General features: G+C 40.8%; 1 protein-coding gene across 1 annotated transcript in view; it reads right to left on the reverse strand.

Annotated features, from left to right (window-relative positions):
* Positions 1–6296: 6296 nt before the first annotated feature.
* Positions 6297–22006, reverse strand: part of RAB31 (RAB31, member RAS oncogene family) — a 114933-nt gene continuing 99223 nt past the window's right edge. The window contains exon 7 of the mRNA XM_006763270.2: positions 6297–9731. Coding sequence (XP_006763333.1) covers positions 9634–9731 — 98 coding nt within the window. The 3' untranslated portion in view covers positions 6297–9633. The remainder of the gene's footprint in view (positions 9732–22006) is intronic.

Here is a 22006-nt window from a genome sequence, read left to right on the forward strand (position 1 = left end):
CTTGAGCTACACCGATGGGCAGTGAGTTTCTCTTTTTTCTGGACCTCCCACAGTAATACCTAGTTAACTTCCTGGTCCTCTGCTACAATACCGAGAGTAGAGAATAGAAATGACAATTTATTCTAGATTCACTGTGTTTAGTGCAAAAAAAAGTATTACCTTTAATAAATATTATTTGACTTTAACTTATAGACTAACCTACGATCTCAAACTCTACAGTGATTAGAAGAAGGGCTGTTATTCCCCCTGGAGGACCAGGGAAAATTCCTAGGTGTTTCCCAGCCCCTAGAAGCTGGGTGCACTGCCAGGCAGAGAAGAGCAAATGGAGATGCCCTTCGTAGTGGGGAGTGAGCGGCCACAGGTGAAGGTGTCAGGAGCCACGGCCACAGCCACTGGCAGGCAGAGACAGAGGCTGGGCTCAGAGGAGAGGGTCATTTTACCACAGGCTACAGCATTGGGATTGTATTTAATTTGCAGTAAGTTGTCACAGAAAGTAGTAAGAAAATGGATGCTGTGATCTGTATGTTAGCAGACTCACTAATAGTGTATCCAATGAGAGATCTGAGGGCCAAACACAGAGTTCAAAGAGACCTGTTATGTAACAATCACAACAGTTAAGAGAAAACATAGTAAACTAGGACAGTGGAAAGAGGCTAAGGAAGTTCAAGAAATTCCAGAAATAGAATTACATCACCTGGTAGATGTTTGAGGGGAGCTGAAACGGACTCTCGAATGTGAGGCCCGAGCCGCTGAGAGGATGCAATGCACAAAGTGCACGGGTGACAAGGCCGAGCAGGGTCTGTGCGCCTGAAGGGACACTGGTACCTGGAGCAGAAAGCCCACCGAACACATCCAGCAGGCGGCTGGGAGCAAGGTCTGATAACTGAAAAGAAGCCAGGCCAGACCGAAATTTGGAAGCCAGAGGCAATAGATGAAATAATAAAATTAGATGAGATCAATAAGGAAGGGGGCATACATTGAGCAGATTCAGGAGCATAAATTTGCAGGGAGTAACTACATTTAAGCAGATAAGAAGTCTAAAGGCACAGTGAAGAAGGTGAGGAAAGGGGTGTCAGGAGGAGAAGTCAACAGCCTCAAATGTCCACAGGGAAGTGGGGAGAGAGAGGTGAGCACCGATAATTTTTGAAAGAGCACAATGAAGGATAGTGGCCAAATTCCAGGGAGAAGGGAATAGAAGATCAAAGAAGTAGAGGATCAAGATTATCTTTTCAAAATGTCGTTAGTGTGAAGGAAAAAGAGGGCAGCTTGATGGGGAAAAGGAGATGGATGGCAGTTGATCAAAATTTGTGCATATATGTAAGTTGATGAGAAGCGGAAAACAGTGCCAGGGGAATTTTAAGATGGAAGGAGTCAAAGACAGCTTGGCACGTGCTTTAGAAGTGAGGAAAGGAGAGGATAGGTACACATCTAGGGAGAATTCGAGGTGAAGGAGAGCAGAGGAAGCTGCCCACTCTCCGGTCAAGCAGGCCCAACCGGGGACACCGCGTTTGGCACCGGGTACTCAGAAGCAAATTCAGGGCCTTAGGCCCTACAAAGTCAACATTGCCAGACTCTGATGCAGAAGTCATTTCAAAAAGCCAGTTAAGAACTTCAGTCAGGCCTGAACGGTAGTGTCAGCATTGAGGGCAGGGCTGTGGGAAAGATAAATCAAGCCGCCTGAGCAGTAGGGTCCAGGAGAGTCACTCTAGCAGTTTGGGATCAGATAAATAGCTCAGTGAAACCAGCAAATCTAGTTAATGGAGTGATTCAGCTCTTTCAGCCTGAGCTGGTTAACCCTTAGCTCCAGCCAACACTTCCTTCTGAGGTGCAAGGATGATAACATGGGCATTGGCATAAGTGGAATTGCCCTTCCCACTAACTATAAAATTGTGAAAGTCAGTTAACTCCTCCAAGCTCCTTCTAGACAAATGAGAACAATTGTGCATCCTTCTCAGATTGCTTTGTGGATAAAATGAGATGCCATTGGAAAGTATGTAGCTCCCAGGAAGTATTCAATGAACAAGAATTTCCCTTTCTTCATTCCTTTATATTTACAGTTCTTATAATGGGAGTACAGAGAAAATGGAAGCACTGAGAACAGGGCTGGCATATTGCAAATGTTCAATAAATGCTAATTATCATCATGATGATTATGCAGCCATTAAAAAAAAAATAAAGTACATCTGCAGATGCTGACACGTATGGAAAGAGCTCCAAATTATATTGATTGAAAAAAAGCCAGAAAAGGGGTAGTTGCCAGAGGTGGTTGGCGTGGGATGGGGGGATAGAATGAGTGAAGGGGATCAAAAGGGACATACTTTCAGATATAAAATATGTATAGAGCTAGTTAAGTCCTGGGAATCTAGCATACAGCATGATGACTATAGTTAATAATGCTGTGTTATATATTTGAAAGTTGTTAAGTAAATTTTAAAAGTTCTCACCACAAGACAACAAAGTGTAACTAAGTGAGATAACGGATGTTAACTAAATTTATTGTGATGATACTTTTGCAATAGTATAAATACCTAATCATTATCTCATACACCTGAAATTTAAATGTCAATTATACCTCAACACATTAAAATTTTTTAATTAAAAATAAAATAATTGTAGCTAACTTTTTAAAAAAAATTATTGATTTTAGAGATAGAGGAAGAGAGGAAAAACATTGATTTGTTCCACCCATTCATGCATGCATTGGTTGATCCCTGTATGTGCCCTGACTGGGGGTAGAACCCGCAACCTTGGCGTATGGGGAGGACACGCTAACCAACTGAGCTACCAGGACAGGGCGTAGCTAACATTTTAATTTGATCTTTCTTACTAGTCCATGGTCTTGGGCAATTTACTTAACCCCCAATGCCTTTGTTTTCTCATCTGTAGAAAGGAGATAATAATATCTACCTCATACAGGGGGGTGTGAAAACAAAATAAAGGTAATATGATGTAAAACACCTAGGACAGTACCTGGCACCTAGCAAGTCGCTATATTCGTGTTAGCTATTATTGTTTTTGAGCATTTGCTCCATCCAAGAGGATAAGAAGTGTTCTCTGCAGAGTGAAACCCCTGCAGCCCACTCAGGAGGCGCAGTTAATGTTGACCAGTCATGTAAACAGCGCCCCCTGTGGTTGCCTGGAGCTCCCCAATGGGAAGGCCTCTTCACATGCCTCTTCTCATTCAATCCTCATGACACACCTACAAGGCAGATAGATGCTACGGCCCACAATACCTATGCGACAACTTAGGGGCAGATGTTTTCAGAACTAAGAATTTTGTTTGGATTTTATTAAAGTTATACAGTGCATCTATTACAGAACATCCAGCGGAGCCACCCCTGGTGGGATAAATAATGGCGATAAAGAACATCACATCAGTTCAGATCTAGTTTTACTGCCAAATGGCTTCGTATGAAACTGAGAAAAAAATCTCTGCTTTTTGGATCCCAGAATTGTGGAGAAGTGTATATATGAACTATTTTCTGCGTTTACATTGGAGGAAACTGAGTCTTAGAGAGATTAATCTGCCAAACATCCCACTGCCAGCAAATTACAGAGTTTAAGAGTCAAACTCAGGTTGTGTCTGATGCTTCTTTATCTTAATCTCTGTACACCATTGCTTCCCAAGGAAAGAAGCAGAAATAAGAAAGTGACAACAGAAGGACAAGCAAAAAGAACTCCACCCAAGTCCAGGGCACAGGTTGAAGCTATGGCATAATCACAGCCACGAGGTTCTCTGTGCAGGTGCCTTACACAATGATGTCACTTAATCTTGACTCACACTTGTGATGTGGGCACCATTCCTGTTTTACAGGAGGAAGCTGAGGCTCAGAGAAACGGAGAAACTTGTTCAGGATCTTATGATGAGTCAGGGGTGAGCTGAGTCCCAAGGCCCCATTCCTACCCCGGTAGTCACTGTGCCTCCCAGGTAAGCTGCTCTTTCTGCCCTAGAAGGAACATTTCCTTCTCCTTCCTGCCATTCTTGTTCTTCTTGTCTTTCCCCTTATCTTTATTTCCTTGTAAGCTTAGAAATTACACATATCTGATGGAGCAGGGAGCTCTAGTCTAGCATGGACTCATGGTGGCCCTCCACAAATACTGGGTGGGTGAATGGGTGGATGGATGGATGGACAGATGGATGATTTTATGAAGAGAGTTGTGATAAGGTACTTACTCAATAACTCCAGAGTTTTTTACCCCACCTCCCTGCTGCTACCGCCCATCTTGCTACATGGGTAGGAGGCTAAACCAAAAGGACCATATGTCCCAGTTTGCCTGGGACTATCCGATTTATTCCTGTTGTCCCAGCTTGATGTTAACAGCATCCCCTTCACTCCCAGATGTGCCCCAATTTAGGTAAAACTAGGTATGACTAAATTTGGTTTTCTGTATTAGACAGAATAGGGGATCAAGTAGAAATTAAATTATTACAGAAAATAGAAAGAGGTATATTTTTGTACCCTTGAATTGTGTAACACTTATTTCTAATACTGTAATTTTTAATGATCACAGTATTCTATTTTAGGAATATGTTATAATTTAGTTAATTAATTTCATAGCATAGGACATTTGAATTATTCCACGTTTTTGTCACTATAGATGATACAGGACAAACACCTTAGTCTGTACATATCACTAATTAATTACACGTATGCAAGCCAGCTACTATGTCATGAGGTCACTTTCTAAAAAGCTCGTACCAATTTATACTCTGACCAGCACGTTTGAGAGTAGCCATTTCAGTATAACTGTTAATCCTTGGTATTATCTGTTTGCTTTTAATAGACACTAGAAAAGAGGGGGAAGATAGCTTCATATCTGTACCATAAGGCCACTGAACTCCATGTTGCTGCAGCATCTCAAAACTTTAGAGAAGACGTTACTGGAGACAGATGCTCATGGGTTTAGGATGAGGTATCTCACTTTCCTTAATCATCAGGCCTGCTCTCAGGACCATCCTTATCTGAATAGGAAGTGTTCTCCAAGTGTAACAACTCGTAGTAAATGCAAAATAATGGCTTATTTCCTTATAAAATCAAACACTGGGTCTCTAAGTGGTGAGGGGTTTGGGAAGGTTTTCTTGTTTGCTTATATATAGAAAGCAGCTCCCCAGCATATGCCTTGGGAAATGACTCAAAGGCTAAGGACATAAGACACTCTCTCCTCCCTCTCCACATCCTTTTCCGCACATTCCTCCATGCGCCAAATGAAGCTCTGCATAGAAAGCAAGCCTAAGAGCCACAAGTGCTTATGAGAAAGGATGTGTGTGTTGGCGGGCAGGTGTGGGTATAAGAAGAAATGGGATGAAGAAATGGGAATAAGTTAACCTTGTAAAAATGTACTGAGTACATTAAGTTGGCCATTACACTTATGAAATCTTTCTAGCCTAATCCTTCATTATTTGTCTCTACTCTGAAAAAATTGAATACAGCAATATATATAGACTAATGAATCCCATGCTTTGAAATTACCAAATGCTATCATTTTGTCCTACGGCTTCAGATTTTTATATCATGAAATAAATAAAATTACCGATAGTTAAATGCCCTGTGTTCTCCTCGCTGATCCTGTTCACTTCCCTTCCTCCCCAGAGGTAAGCACTATCATGAAGCTGATGATAAATAAAGGAAATAAATTCTTCCTTTATTTTTATACACATTTATGAACATCATACATCACACGTTTTGTGTAAGTTTATATGCTTTTGTACTTCTTCCACTTGCTTTATGCACTCAGCCACACCACAGCCCTGCTGCTCGGGCTGTGCACTGCACAGCTCCCAAGGGCGCCAATCACAGACCACTATGAGTGGCTCCCTTAGGGATATGCAGTATAGTGACCTTGCACTCCACAGGTTGATTTTAGAGAAGGAAGAGAGAGAGAAAAAGAGAGAGATCAATTTGTTGTTCCACTTATGCATTCACTGGTTGATTCCTGTATGTGCCCTGACCAGGGATTGAACCCACAACTTGGAGTATGGTGATGATGCTCTAACCAACTGAGCTACCCAGCCAGGGCTCACATTCTGTTTTGAGACACATGTTTTTGCATGATAGCTTTTGCACCCATTTACATTACCCTGTCGTTTTTATCCTGTGGCTGTGCCACATTTTATTAGCGATTTCCTTAGGGAAGACATTTTGCTATTGCACAGTGCCAGAGAACATCTTCAACTGTGTCTTCATGTGTACAGATGCACAAGTTTCTCTGGGGAATCACCATTCTTTATGCTGAGGTGACTGTCATTTTTAAAAGTTATTCTACTGAACATGATAATAAGAAAAAGACACACATGATAAAATGTAAAATATTTATTAGTATTAATCAGTGTTGTTAAACCCAAAATAACAGATACAATTGGGCAATGTTGAAGGCAATGTTTTACTATGGGATGAATACAAGGTGGAAAGGTCCTAAATGTCTACAGCGGCATCTTCTATACGTGAGAACTGGGTCCAGCCCAGACAGAAGCTCTTTACAAAAACATGAGAAAAAGGAGTGTTTACACAACAGAGCACTGACATAGGATCACTGGGTCTGGTTTCAACAATTATGGTACAAAGAATAAACTAGACACCTAACAGGTCTGAATATAGCTCAGAGCCCTTTCGTGTATAAGCTAGCTCATTACTCAACTCCCCATGAACATTGCAGAGCAATGGAAGTGGAGTCCCCGGTAAGGAGCTCAATGCAGCCGTCACATGCCACAATCTTAGAGAAAGCATTTCAGTTATCTAAACCTTCCCCAGAAAAGGAATTCAGTTCTCGTTGGGGCACAGCATTTTATTGGCTAAGGGTTAGCTCTAAGTCTCCAGCCTTCTATTATTTACAAGGTAACGTCATGTTCAGCCCCCAGTGTACCATTTTCAACCATGAAATGGCAAGTCAATTGTGCACCTACATCAAATGCTTGCACGACTCCACTGCCATCTGAGGCCTTTCCATTGGGAGACAATCCCAGGGAGGACCCAGGCCTACATGATATAACACAGTCGTGAGCCAAACTCAGCCAGAGGAATGGGTTATATGTTGGCATAACAAACATGAAATCATATTTACACAAATACACATTATACCACACACGAAAGGGGGGGGAAAGAGAGGAAAAGAAGCAAATTTTGGAAAATTATGTGAAGAATATTGTTACATCACATGAAACTACTTGTCATTTTGGAGCAATAGCAATTTCCAGGACTTTACATAATATTTCTTGGCTACAGTTCCATTATAAGAACAGCCAGGAAGTAATCTCAAGGCAGAAAGAAGGTAAGAAAGCCTGGACAAGGCTCGAGTATCTACCTTTAGACACGACTCCACATTTATGCAAAGGCTGTGCCCCAATGCCACTACCTCCTTCACCAATTACTCCAAGTAGTGATTATATCTAGTCATCAGACTGGCTGGAATATTTAAGGCAGTACAGAAAGGTAAAAGAGGGGTTTCACACCCTCATGTGCTTCTGAAATAAAACTGTGGCCTCGTTTGTAGGCAGCTCACTACATGAGGATAAGACCAACCATTTTATGCAAAATGCAACCACTAAAGACCCAGACCAAAGCTGTGTAACTCAGGTGGGACGCGTACCACCTTAGCTAGGCAACCCGAGAGGCTGTCTAGAGATAAACCCAGGTTGTCGAGGACACTTCTAAAATAAGCCTGCATGCAACCTGGAAAGAGAGCATTTCAATTTTCATTCCAATTTTTTTTTTAACTTTGGAAAGAACATAGTAATTGCTTGGCCTGCAAGCAGAATCATGTTAACCAGTAATGCTGACCATGTAGAGAAAAACCCTAGAAGCCTCTGCAAAGGCCCTGTGAAGTCACCCAAGTGCCGCTGGCTAACGTTTTTTGAGGTACCTGTCTGGGAGAGCTAGGAGGCACTTTTGAACCAAAAATAAGTGTTTACAGCCTTCACTTTCTAAGACTGTCAAATTACTCTTCCAAGCTGGGTGAAGAACATCAAACAGACGTATCCTTGCGTTAAAACAACAACACACACACCTTAATCTCTGATTTCCACCTATTGTCTTGATTACCATCCACATGAAGTGTAAACTTGGCCCTGGTCTCTCAAGGACTTTTCCTTTTTGTCTATGGCAGTACTGGTGTCTCTATGCATCAGAGCGAGGGGGACACCGAAGTGACAGGACTGTGACGTGGCAGCTCACACTGAGTTACTCAAAGTTCGAAGTCTTTAATCAGCTCATGACCTCTCTCCTGGCTTTTACATTGTAGGTTTTCAATACATGTTTGCTGGCCCTGTGTGTTCATGGACCACGCTGCACAATTAACTATTTCTGAGACTACTGTACAGTTTCTAGCTCCCACAGAAGGCCCTGATCTGAATATTCTTTAACAATCACCACCCAGGATAAGTCCTAATAGGAAACCAACTGCTGTTGGAGCCTAGGTTTTTATGAAAATTAGAATGGTAACAGAATTCGAATTTGGAATGGAAATAGCTTTTCTTCCTCTTCATGACTTTTCTCCCTTTATTACCTTTGGATTCAGGAATCTTTAATTAATTGAGCAGACAGGAACTTGAAAGGGAAAGTGTTTGTTTGTTTTTTTAATCAAAGCCTACACTCTGTTAATTGGCATTCTGGAGTTGGACCCCTATTAAGCCCTAACACCTACTTCCCCAAGCTTGGCATCTTCTAAAATGTTTTCTCCAATTTTGCAATTGGGATCTAGAATCTTAAGGTGCTGGTACTTCCCTAGGCTGGCTTTCTTGTAACCTTTTAATGATTGCTATTATTAAAAGTTTGCCCTTTATTATCCTTCAGTTAATTTCCCCCCCTAGAGATGATGCCATGACATATTTTATTAGTAAGATAACGCTCTGTAGTGTTAAACCTCTGTAAGTGTAGGAATTTATGGCCATGGAGGTGATGCATGCCAAGTGACCTCTGGAGTCATATTTACATCCTACACCTGTCACTGCTTATACAGTAAGTCCTTAAGTGACTCTTCCAAACCACACTTCCTAATCCCAAAATTACACGCAATATTTTAGTCAGAGTTGATTTGTTTGTTTACAGATGACTAAAACTTAGAAAGAAGTTCATCAAGTTAAAGTCAGAGATGCAGGCAACAGTTTCTAATACATCTTTCCCACTTCTATAACAGCTCAAATTTACAGCTTCAGTGATCATCCAATTATACTCCACTAAAAGGTAAATTAAATAAAATTAAGTTAGCCTTTCGGTGAAGGCTGGCTAGTTCACAAAGGTAATGGCACTGAAGACGGTACTGGGATTTGGCTAGGGAACACAGGAAATCAGAGTGAAACATCACTTTTAGAATCTCACACACGTAATAAGCCAGTATAATGTTTGTACAAATTGAGAATATTTTAAGGTTTTTAACAAAAACTCAACTATACTTATTATCTAAAATCCATTTTCTCCCATGTGTATTTCATGCATGAAAGGTGGTGTATTTTTTCCAGAGTTTTTGCAAATACTTTTCCAGGGACATTTCCCGTCCCATTCCCTGCAGCCCTGCCAGGATGCCAAGCCAACGTGCTCACTTCTCTCTCCGTGAGGTGCCAGGCCACCGAGAATGGGGTCCATCAGCAGTGCACAGGGAGGCGGCTCTGGCTTCTTCAAGTACAGGGGGCCGTGGGCCCGGTCAGCAGCACCGCCGACCGGCTGGTGCGGTATGCTTCACAAGTTTGATTGCTCCAGTGTTCCCATTCTCTTGGGGGTCCAAGGGTGGGATCTGGCGACCTGGAACAAAGGGGAGGCCAAGGTTGAGTTCCTTTTCCTCAGTTGACAGCACACGCAGATTGTCACCAGGCTTCACCAGCTCCACTTAATGTTTGTGGAAAGGAGAGGGGCTCCAGGTGTAACTCTGTCCCCCACCTCCTTCCCTCCCTTCCTCACTTCATTGCTCTGCTGAATGAAATCAAGCTCATGTTTAAAAGGTTAAGGAAAAGTAAAATCAGCTTCCTGATAATATGGATTTTCTTGGGTTTGGAACCTCCTGCTTCTGAGTAAAGGGAAAAGTTCTCACCCAACTTCTTGGCCCAAACATCAGCCCAGCGTTCCTCCCCAGCCTACCCACAGATCTATCCCACTGCAACAAGCTGCGCAATGGCACCAGGACTTCACTAATGACAGTGAGTACTTGTGTTTTCTGGTTCTTAAAATAGAGCTGGACTGGGGATTGTAATCTTCTTTGTAATATCATTTACTAACACTTAGCTTGCTACCCCTTATCCTACCAATACACATGGAGCATTAACTAAAAAGCCCTAAGAGACACTCTTCCTAGGAAACAGTATTTTAATGTCATCTGCAAGTAATCTTATTTTAACTTAATTTTTAAAAATTACACTACAGTCTCTGTAAATAAAGACAAAGTAAAAATTAAAAAGGTAATGGAGGGCTCCAGGAAGGTGATAACTAAAGGATGTGGAAGTTTTGCTTTAGATAATAATCTAAATTGACTGCTGATGGTTGTATATATTTATTTATTTTTATTTTTAAAAATATATTTTATTGATTCCAGAGAGAAAGGGAAAGGGAGGGAGAGACTGAAACATCAGTGATGAGAGAGAATCATTGATTCGCTGCCTCCTGCATGCCCCACACTGGGGATCGAGCCCCCAACCTGGGCATGTGCCCTTGGCCGGAATTGAACCCGGGACCCTTTAGTCCACAGGCCCACGCTCTATGCACTGAGCCAAACCAGCCAGGGTGGTCGTATATATTTATGACTATTTTAAAAGCCATTGAATTATACACTTTAAATTGGTAAAACGTAGGCACATGAATTTTTAAAAATGTATTATTGAGATATAATTGACATAACATTGTGTAAGTTTAAGGTGTTGACTTGATAATTTAAATATCGCAATATGATTATCACTGTAGTGTTAGCTAATGCTCTTGGATATTGCATAATTATCATTTCATCTAGTTTCTTAGCAACTTTGAAATTTATAATACAGGATTGTTATCTATAATCAGATATGTGAGTTTTATCTTTAAAAAAAGGTGTCTTTAGAAAAAGGCAATAGAGGCACACAGACCATACAGGGACCCATCTAGAGTGCCCAGCACAGGTGACTGGGGAGACTGAACCCTACAAAACACCTACTACACAAGGCCAATCTACCAATTTCAGGAAACATAGCAGCTCTACCTAATACATAAAAACAAACATAGGAAAGCAGTCAAAATGCAGCCAAAGAAGTATGTTGCAAACGAAAACATAGAAATCTCCAGAAAAAGAACTAAATGAATTGTAAGCAAGCAAACCACCAGGTATAGAGTTCAAAACAATATTTATAAGGATGCGCAAGGAACCTAGTGAGAACATCAACAACATGAAAAAGGAACAGTCAGAAATGAAGGATACACTAACTAAAATGAAGAATAATTTACAGGGAATCAACAGTAGAGCAAAGGACTCAGCATCAAATGCACGATTTGGAATATGAGGAAGCAAAAAAATACCCAATCAGAACAGCAAAAAGAAAAAAAGAATCCAAAAATATGAAGACAGTGTAAGGAGCCTCTGGGACAACTTCAAGTGTACCAACATTAGCATCATGGAGGTGCCAGAAGGAAAAGAGAGGGAGCAAGAAGTTGAAAACCTATTTTAAAAAATGATAGAAAACTTCCCCTACCTGGTGAAAAAAATAGACATACAAGTCCAGGCAGCACTGAGTCTCAAACAAGAGGAACCCAAAGAGGACCACACCAAAACACATCATAATTATATGCCAAAGGTTAAAGACAAAGAGAGAATCTTAAAACCAGCAAGAGAAAAGTAGTTAGTTACCAGGGAGCAACCATAAGACTGTCAGCTGATTTCTCAACAGAAACATTGCAGGCCAGAAGGGAGTGGCAAGAAATACTCAAAGTGATAAAAAGCAAGAACCTACAACCAAGAATACTCTACCCAGCAAAGCTATCATTTAGAATTGAAGGTCAGATAAAGAGTTTCACAGATAAGAAAAAGCTACAGCAATTCATTACCACCACACCAGTATTATATGAAATGTTAAAGGGTCTTCTTTAAAAAGAAGAAGAAAAAAAAAGATAAAAAGTATGAACAATAAAATGGCAATAAATACGTATCTATCAATAACTGAATCTAAAAATCAAACTAAATGAACAAGGAATCTAATGAACAAAATAAACTGATGAATAAGATAGAACCAGAGGCATGGAAACAGAATAGACCGACAAATCTCAGAAGGAAAGGGAGTAGGAGGGTGGGAAGAGATTAGCCAAATAACTTATATGCATATTACCCATGGACACAGACAACAGGGTGGTAAAGACCTAGGATGGGGCAGGAACCAGATGGAGGGGGACAATGGGGAGGAAAAGGGGTAATATCCGTAATATTCTCAACAGTAACGGTTAAAAAATAAATAAACTTTAAAAACGGCAATAGAGCCCAGGCCAGGTGGCTCAGCTGGTTGGAGTGTCATCCTGTACACCAAAAAAAGTTGTGGCTTTGATTCCCCATCAGGCACATAACTAGATTGAGGGTTCGATCCCCAGATAGGCCTATACGGGAGGCAACTGGTCAATGTTTCTCTCACACATCAATGTTTCTCTTCCTCCCTCCCTTTCCCTTCCTCTTCCCCTCTTCTAAAAATCAATTTTTTAAAAAGGCACTAGAATCTGGAAATCACAAATATTTTTTTTAGACAGTTTTCAAAGATTTTCATAGGCACCATCCTCACTTAACCCTGTGAAGCTGGCAGAATAGCTATATCATCACCATTGTACTATTCCTCAGAAAACTTAGATTATGTGCTGAAGGTCACATCAACAATTAGTGGCACAGGTGATTCTTTGTGAACGACATCTTGATTTTCTGATGGATCCCAAAGCCTGTATTCTTCCCACCGTACCACATTAGCTCTTGTGCTACTTTTCTCTCCCCCCTCCCCCATGAAAAAGGCATGAAAGCTAACTCTAAAATAAGGATTTTTTTTAAAGTCAGCTAATTAGAATATTACTTTACTAAGAAACCAGAAGTCAGAATGGAAGGGAAATTAGTTTCAAAGATAAAGTCTTTCAATGCAACTGGATTGTACCTAAGAACCATAAAGAGCGTGAAATGCCCTGGTAGAGGCACATTTCCACAAAAGGCAAAAATAGTTCATTTCAAAGGTATTAATGAGTTCTGTAGGTTGGGTGGTGTGGCCATTCACCAAAGCTCAAGTATAAAAATTAAGGTCATTGACAATTATCCAAAATTCAAAATAAATGGCTCTTCATCTGATTATGGAGCAGATAAAAGGGTTGTAATAATTCCTGTAGTTCCTGCTTCTGCCATTTCGTATTGCCAGCAAAACTATATAAAGCTTTGCAGGCCATTATCAAAAAAGTTCACTCCTAATCCAGTAGCAAATGAGAGCGTTAAGTATGTGTTTTCCTCTTCTAGACATGCTGTGTTCTTTCATTAGTCATAATTAAAAGGAAGTAAACAAAATGCTTCTTCTACTTTGTCACTCTTAAGTGAGAAATAGAAGAGGTAGCTCCCAATGACTACCAATACTCTGATATATTTAGGTCAAATCTTGCCAGTCAAATGTTACTTACTCCTTGAAAAAGGGTGTTTTGGAGGGATGACAGTGTCAAGATACATCATTATTTAAATTATTTAAATCAATAATAGTTCAGGTGCCTCCGGAGTGTGTTAGGTATTGCAATATAGACTTTTGCATTTGCATCTGAAATATTTTTGGACAAAATTGTAATTCTGATTGTGCAAGCTATTGATCTAATTAACTAAGACAAGTATTGTTTGATGATCAGTATTTTTGGCAATATCAAAATCAATACCTATACTAACATCAACTTCATGCTATGCTTATATTGTTAACGCTAAAGTTAACAAAATAGCATTAGGCTTTTAGTCCTGCAATACAAGGCTTATTCTACAAGCCTCGTGTCATGTTTTGTCCTATGAAAAGTACCCCAATTACAGAAAATATTTATACATAAGATATTCATTAAGTCACAAAAGTAGAATGAAAGCCTGAAAACAAAGAAAAAACAGAAAAAAGGGAATATTAGGGAGGCCTGTCAGTGCACTCCCTTGCCTCCCCTTCTTTCTCCCTCTTTCCTGCCTTGCACTTCTCTCCTCAACAGACAACAAGCAAGACCAGTTAGGGATGCAAGATTAAGTTAAGACCTGAGTATCGCCTCAAGGAGATTCCTCTCTTATTCATTTTAAACTTTTAGCAATGTTTTTGAGTCAGTTTTTGAACATAGCTTCTTAGAGGCAGCAGGTTCTGTTATCTTCAGAATATTCAAAATTTCACTTAGTAGAACAAAATATTTCTCAAAAAACAGAATTACTGCAGTTTTCTCGGACATCATTTTGCTCATCTGGTAGAAAGAGTTCTGAAATCTGAGAGTCCGTGTTCTGGTTTAGTGAACTTAGTCCATTTATTTAATATCTCCAAGACTTCCTTTCCTCACCTATAAAAAGCAGATGGGAAAGTAACTCGGTAACTACTACGCAATATAGCTACATGGCTATTTCTAATATGGAAAGAACTAATGAGGATGGAAGGAGTCATGGCTCTGGGCACAGCTTGCGTGTCATCTGCATTGGGAGACCCCCTGCCTAGTGGCTCACCATGGTGGACACTCAGGGTCCAGGTACTAGGATGGGGACCTGACCTGCTCTTCTACAGCCTGGGAGGTGTCCCACACAATACAGCTTCCAACAGTGATAAGAAAGGAAGCACTTCCACTTTAAGGCAGACAGAGAAGAAAGCCACGTCATAACCACGAAGCCAGCACCTTAAAAAGAGAAGGAAGCAAATGGCACTGTGAAAACACAAGAGCTCGGGATCTTATGGTCTGAACTGTTTGGAACTTACTGAAAGGTTAAGTGTACTTAGGCAACGGAACAGTCCTGGAAAATGGCCATAGCATTTTGTACCAAGGTGATCACCTTGGAGCACTGTTGAATTAGTATTCATTACATAGGGCATAAAATAGGACAAATATATACATACTAACATCTGAAAAGGCTCGGGGCATCAGCTGCATGTTCCCGCTCTGACAAAATGTTCTCAGAGCACACAATCTCCATAAGTCATCCCTCAGTGTAAACCCTAGGCCAGGGTGTTTATTTTCATAAGGTTTGAATTGTGTAAGATTCTGTTTGGGAAAAATTGAAAGATTCTTTTTTGAAGTTCAGTTTTTCTGAAAGTTGACAGCCGAGAGAAAAAGCAGGTTTTATAAATGATTCCTCAGGAATGTGATACGTGAAAAAAACCAAAGTCCAAGTCTATAAATATTATCATGATTCTGGACTAGAGGCTGTAATGCTTTTACGCACAACAAAAATTAAAGTGTGCTTCGCTGCAGCTGTCCTCTCTCCTTGTGTGATGGACCAGCCATTTCCTGCACAAGCGGTAAGTCCTCCCTGTCCATTTCTTCTCTCCTTTCATCCCAGTTCCAGTATTGACTTGGCTTGGCTATCTTTTGTTGAGTTTTAGTGGTGCTGGTAGTTGCTGTGTAACTTCCAATTCTTGATCCTGATTTTCTGAATCATTCAGATTAGTAAATTGACCAGGTTTATTAGGACTTGGAAGTATTTACTCTTGATAATGATCCGCAAACCTCTCCATTTAGAAGGCGGGGGTGGGGGTGGAGTCCTCTACAGAACACTGCTCACAATCAGAGAACATTGCCCTCAGAATACAGAATGGGTGTGGGAGAGACACATGTGACACTTGAGGTCACTCTCTGTAGCTGTTCTTTTGCTGCAGTAAAGAGGACAGCGTTGGAATTACTAGATGACCTTGAATATTAGAATACAGAGTCTAACACTCTACATAGAGCATGAATGGAGGAGGAGACAGGAAGAGCAATTAGTCAGAAGGCATGCACAAAGTCCAGGTTAGGGATTAGAAAGCCTTCAGCCCTAGCTGGTTTGGTTCAGTGGATAGAGCCTCGGCCTGAGGACTGAAGGGTCCTGGGTTCAGTCAATAAAATTCTCTCTCATAATTGATGTTTCTCTCTCTCCCTCTCCCTTCCTCTCTGAAATCAATAAAAATATATTAAACAAAGAGAGAGCCTTCATCTGGGTGCAGTTGAGGGAAGTGGAAAACAAAGATGGAAAGAGAAATGTAGCAAGATACTTGGCAGATGTGACAACTGATTGGATGTGGGAAGGTAAAGAGAGAAGTAAGAAATTAAAAACAATAACGAAGTTAAAAGTGTAGGGAGCTGGAGGAAGGGGCTTCTCTACCTCCCACTGCCCCTGAGGGGCGATTGGAGCAGCCGCCACCCGCCACCACTTGCACCAGCTGACTGGCGCTGGGCTCCAACGCTATGCGCGCTGTCAGCATGTGGGAGCAGTGGTGGCGGGAGAATGCTGCTGGCAGACAGGGGACCTGAGCTGCAGTGGGAGTGGCTGGGCGGGGCTCGGAGGATGGGCTGAGACCCGCCCCTGTGCCTACAGCAGCCTCACAGCCCACAGTCCCACAGTTCCTTTCAAGGTACACGGATTCATGCACTGGGCCCCTAGTAAGCAAATAAAAAGATATTAAACATTACTAGTCATTAGGAAGATGTACAATAAAAGGCACAAGCAGATAACCATGATATTCCTAATAGAATGGTTACAGTTTTATCAACTGACCATACCAAGAGTCGGCAGGGATATGGAGCAACTGGAGTTCCACATTGGGGATGGAAATGTAAAATATTAAAATACTTTGGAAAACAGTTTGGCAGTCTTTTAAAAAGTTAAACATTATCTATCAGAGAAGCCAGCCATTCCATTTGTATTTACCCTTACCAAACTTATTCATGAATGCTCATAGCAATCATACTTGTAATTGCCAAAAAAACCCACAACTGACCCAAACCCAGCTGGCATTGCTCAGTGGTTGCCATCGACCTATGAACCAGGTCACCATTTGATTCCCAGTCAGGGCACATATCCTGGTTGCAGGCTCGATCCCCAGGGTGGGGTACCCAATTGGTGATTTTCATCATTGATGTTTCTATCTCTCTCTCCCTCTTGCTTCCTCTCTGAAATCAATAAAAATATTAAAAAACAAAAAATGACCCAAATGTTAGGTGAATGGATCAATGAATCCTGGTTTACATATGTAATGGAATACCACTCAGCAATAAAAAGGAACTCAGCAATATCCATATGTTAAATTCTGTATGACAATTGATCTAATTTCTTAAAAAAAGAAATTATATGAGGGAAAAATGGAGAAGGAACCTATTGCTTAAGAGAGGCTTAAAGACCTATCAACTAATCATTATGTAAGAAACTTATTTGGATCCTAATTCAAGCAACTGGATTTCAATAAAAAATGCAAAAAAGTAGTCATTTATGGCAATCATGAGATCATTAAAATCTGAACACTGAATATTTGATGGCATTAATATGACAACAGCATTACTACCAATGTGATATTGCAATTGTTGTGATGTAAAAAAAGGTTACATACTGAAAATATTTACAGAAATGTCTGGGATTCCCTTCAAAATAATACAGGCAGGGGCGTGGGGAGGTGAGGTAGTGATGAAACCAGCCTGGTTATGAGTACATGATGGTTCACTATATTACACAGTATACTGGTACATATGTTTAAAATTTTCCAGAATAAAGTCTTTTTTTAAAGTTCCCTATAATCTCATCAGCATAAAGCAACCACTGTTAACATTTTAATGTGCATATATCTTTGCCGGAAGCCGGTCCATCCTTGCTGTTTCAAGGGACCTGGCATATATGGCATATTGTTCTTAATATATTTGCTCACCTTCTTGGCACTGTGTTTTAACCAAGGTCACCTCTCCGAGAAAGGTTGTTTCCCCAGGTAGGGATTTTCCCCTGAAGTTAGGGAGGGAATAAAACCTCTTAACTAAGAGCCAGGCGGGTAATTAATCACTTTAACTATGAACAATCATGCTTAAGTACATAATCTTTACTCCCTGGAATGGAGATAAGTAACGCCCTAACCTTTGGAATAGTGATTGATAGGATTAGAATACAGAACCTGGCTGGAGAACGTGGCTGGAGAACCTAGCAAGAGAACATGGACACAGAACCTGGCTGGAGATCCTGGCTAGAGAACCCAACTATGCTGATCAACTGAACGCTGCCTCTGAGTCTTTCCTTCTTTGCCGACTCCGTCCACACCTTTGGGGACCCCTGGACCTGCTGGGGTTGGACCCCAGCATATCTTTACCCGGAAGAATATATTATATGGTTCACGATTTATAATATCAGGATATAATTCAAACCACTCTAACTTTTGTTTCACACTCAATAATTTATTTTTTATGCCGATAAATACAGATTTACATCATCATTTTAATCACTGGCTTATATTAGTATACCAGGATTTTTAAAAAATGATTTCCCAACTTTTGGACAGTTAAGTCATTTCCTGTTTTTCACCAAGATGAATAATGTTCCCATTTAAACCACTGTTTGCAGTAAGAAGTGATATGTCAGGACTGTGCATAGACTACCCAAAACAGCACAGCACCTATATCCTTTCCAGGGTAGCCTCAGTCCTTGAAAATAGATAATACTTACAGTTAGAAAATATATTAACTCATGTTAAGAAAACAGTTGATTCCTTTCTAGTTTATGAGCACTCTAAGAATATAAAAGAGAAATACTTATCTCTTTATTCAAGTCAATATGAATTAATTCTGTTTAAGCATCCTTTTTTATTTTTTTATGATGATTTTTATTTATTTATTTTTTAAATATATTTTATTGATTTTTTTACAGAGAGGAAGGGAGAGGGATAGAGAATTAGAAACATCGATGAGAGAGAAACATCGATCAGCTGCCTCCTGCACACCCCCTACGGGGGATATGCCCGCAACCAAGGTACATGCCCTTGACTGAAATTGAACCTGGGACCCTTGAGTCCTCAGGCTGATGCTCTATCCACTGAGCCAAACCGGTTAGGGCAGCGTCCTTTTTTTAAAAGGGCTTTTATTCTCATTGCTCATTCTTGGTTTTTTTATTGCATCTTTTCTCCCAGGCACGTTTGTCTGGAAAATTGCTTTGGGGAGCATAGATGTCAGCAATACATCTTTCTATTTTGAACTCAGAGAGAAGCACATGTAATAGAAGTAGAAACAGGGAAAAGGAAAATAAATGAAATGTCTGCTGCCATATATTTAGGTGTACTTGGTACTGTGTTTTAAATTAACCTGTAATTGGGCTACAACCCCTGATTCAGAAGAAATTCACCTGAAGGAGTAGAGGCTGGGAAGGCACCAGCACTCAGAGTATGTACCTGGAGAGAGATCTTGCTGCAGGCTCTGCATTTATAGGCTTCTTTGCAAAGGCACTTACACCCACAGGATAATGACACAGAAACAGTTGTTTATTTGACATGGAAGACAAGGTGATACCGTATTCTACAGTCCCTATAGGAATTAATTATTTGAAGCCACAATTCCCCAGTGCTTTGAATAAAACTTGTTGTCTCTTAAATGAATAGACCAGTAGGATCTCAGGAATTCCTTAGTCCAAGTCCCCATCCCTTTGAGCCATAAGACCTCATATACATGAAGGCATTTATACTGGCTGGGCCATCCAAAGAAATATCTTTTAAATTAAGATATCGATTCTTGCTGCTTAGGTTTATTTTACTCTTTGAGGTCCTTATTTCATTTGGGGTTTTAATAATGACTTACATAGACCTGGGGAAGTCTCCTAGCTCATGGAGAAATCTCAAGCTGCATTTGAGGTATACAGAGAGCTGCACTTCCTTCGCTGAGCACCGCCATCTGCACAGCCTGCCTTCGAGGGGCTAAAGCAGGAGAGAGCTCTAGAGAATACAAGGAGCTGCACAAAGGTGAGGGGTGGAAGTCACGGTCATCAGGAGCTACCTGGCTTCGTTGATTAAAAGCATTAATAAAGACAAACTATTTAATAGCTGCACAATTAGCCTAACCTACCAGAAAGGCCAAATGCCGCCAGAAAAAGATTGAGTTTGACCTCAGGCAATATGAGGTTAATGGAATGAGTTCAAACCAAACCCTGTCAGATGTCACCCAGAGTTACACAGCTGTGGAGGGCAGCTGAGCAGTTTCTTCACCACAGAGCACTGCACCCATGGCCCATTTTCGGGAAGGAGCATGAGTCTGGGAATATGGGGTTTCCAACATAAAATGACAGCCCTAGCACTCCAGAGTTCAACCACTCAGGTTGACAAGCTAGGAGGACATGATTCTGTTGAGAGTGAAATAACAGCAAGACAATGAATCCTCCTGAAGGAGACAGGAAGGAAAGGTGGTGTAGACCCAGAGAACAAGAAGCATGGGGCTGCATTCTTCTGTGCGTTTCTGTATCATGCAAGTAACCCAGTCAGGGTTCCTCGTCTCCAGCGAATTCTCCGTCAATCCAAGAGAAACAAACAAAATATTCCCTGCTGTGGGTTCTCAGAGTCTGAAGTAATGAACCAAAACCAGTTAAAAGGAAATCAAATCTGTTCTGGGAAGCAACGGTCCCTCTGACTTTGAGAGCACTGCCAACGATGACCTCAGAGAGATCAAACTATCAGTTTTCCTTCTGGAATTCCCTTCTGGAACTGTCTGGAGCCAAGATATTTGAGAACAACTGCCAACTGTTCAGGAGTTCAACTTCTCCTAAGGTCACCCAAAGACTTTGAGTCCCAGAACCTCAGCAAACACTTATACCTCTTTCAAGTCCCCAACTATGCTCTCAAGGTATCTCAGGACACAGTTGCCCAAGATCGCTGCCAGCAAGTAGCTCTGAGGGGACCCAGAACAAAACATCACTATCAGAGAATGTGTAAAGGTGAAACCCTGGCCCACCAGCTGGGAAACAGCTCTTAGGTAAAGGTTATTGATGGGGAAACAGCATAAAGAAAGGGAAACATAACATTACCCAGAACTGGAGATGAAGAAGGGAGCCATCACCTTCCATTACTTAGCTGATCAGAAATGAGGAAAATATTTACAAATAGACTCTCCACCCAATTCCCAATTTCAGGTCACGTGGGATGGAGAGACTATTTTTGTTGGCGATCAACAAGCAAAAGAAAGTACAAAAGGTTCTTTTGTTTCATTTGCCTAGAGTCTGGCTCCAGTTTTCTATACCTCTTCATTATCTATTTTATTTCTCCTCCCCTCAGCATACTGATATATGAGGGAAAGCAGTTTGCCAGCCAAAAACATGCCTTTTGAGATATTAGTTATTTTAAGCTGGTTATTCTTAAGAAAAGAAAGACTAAGAAAAAACCTTTGGCCTTCCTCCTAACTGCCTAAAAGAATTTAGATAGAGGACCTGCTCCAGGAAGGCAGCTATCATTACAGATAACTATAGTGGTTTAATATGAGCTAGTGTGACAGACAGAGGAATGTAGCAAGGTCCATTCGATCAGTCTTCTCGGTGTCCCACTGTAAAGATGGCCCAGCAAACATCTGTTTACCAAACATTTGCTTTTCCATCTCCATGTGGATTGCCTCCCCGCCCCCCACATGAATTCCCAAATTACAACCCACCTATCCCCCTTCTCCTTAGCTCAAGATAACATATAAGCCTCAACTGCCAGTTCTGTCCTGGGGGACACATATTCTTATAAAGCCCCCAAATGTACATACATAATAAATTTGGTCATTTTCTCTTGTTAATCGGTCTCATATCAATTTCATTAGTTCAGCCAGAACTTAAGTTGTAGGAGGCAAATTCATTTTTCCACCCTCACACATAAAATGCGGTAGAATACATAATTTTTAAATAAAAATGAATTTTATTTTGCAACAGAGTTACTTCCTTTTGATTCATAAAACATAGAATTACCAGGTTAAAAGACAGAATTTTGGAAATGTAGATTTGGGAGACACAATATATATTGACAAGTGCATGCTTGTAGGTTTTATATCCACATCATCAAACAAATTCACACAGAGGAAAAGCTCTACTTGAGAGATCTGTGATTTCATCCTTTGACTCTCAGAGGCATAAAAATCGTAAGCTAAGCTAAAAACATTTC

Source organism: Myotis davidii, unplaced genomic scaffold, assembly GCF_000327345.1.
Source record: "Myotis davidii unplaced genomic scaffold, ASM32734v1 scaffold78, whole genome shotgun sequence".
In the NCBI taxonomy this organism is placed as follows: Eukaryota; Metazoa; Chordata; class Mammalia; order Chiroptera; family Vespertilionidae; genus Myotis; species Myotis davidii.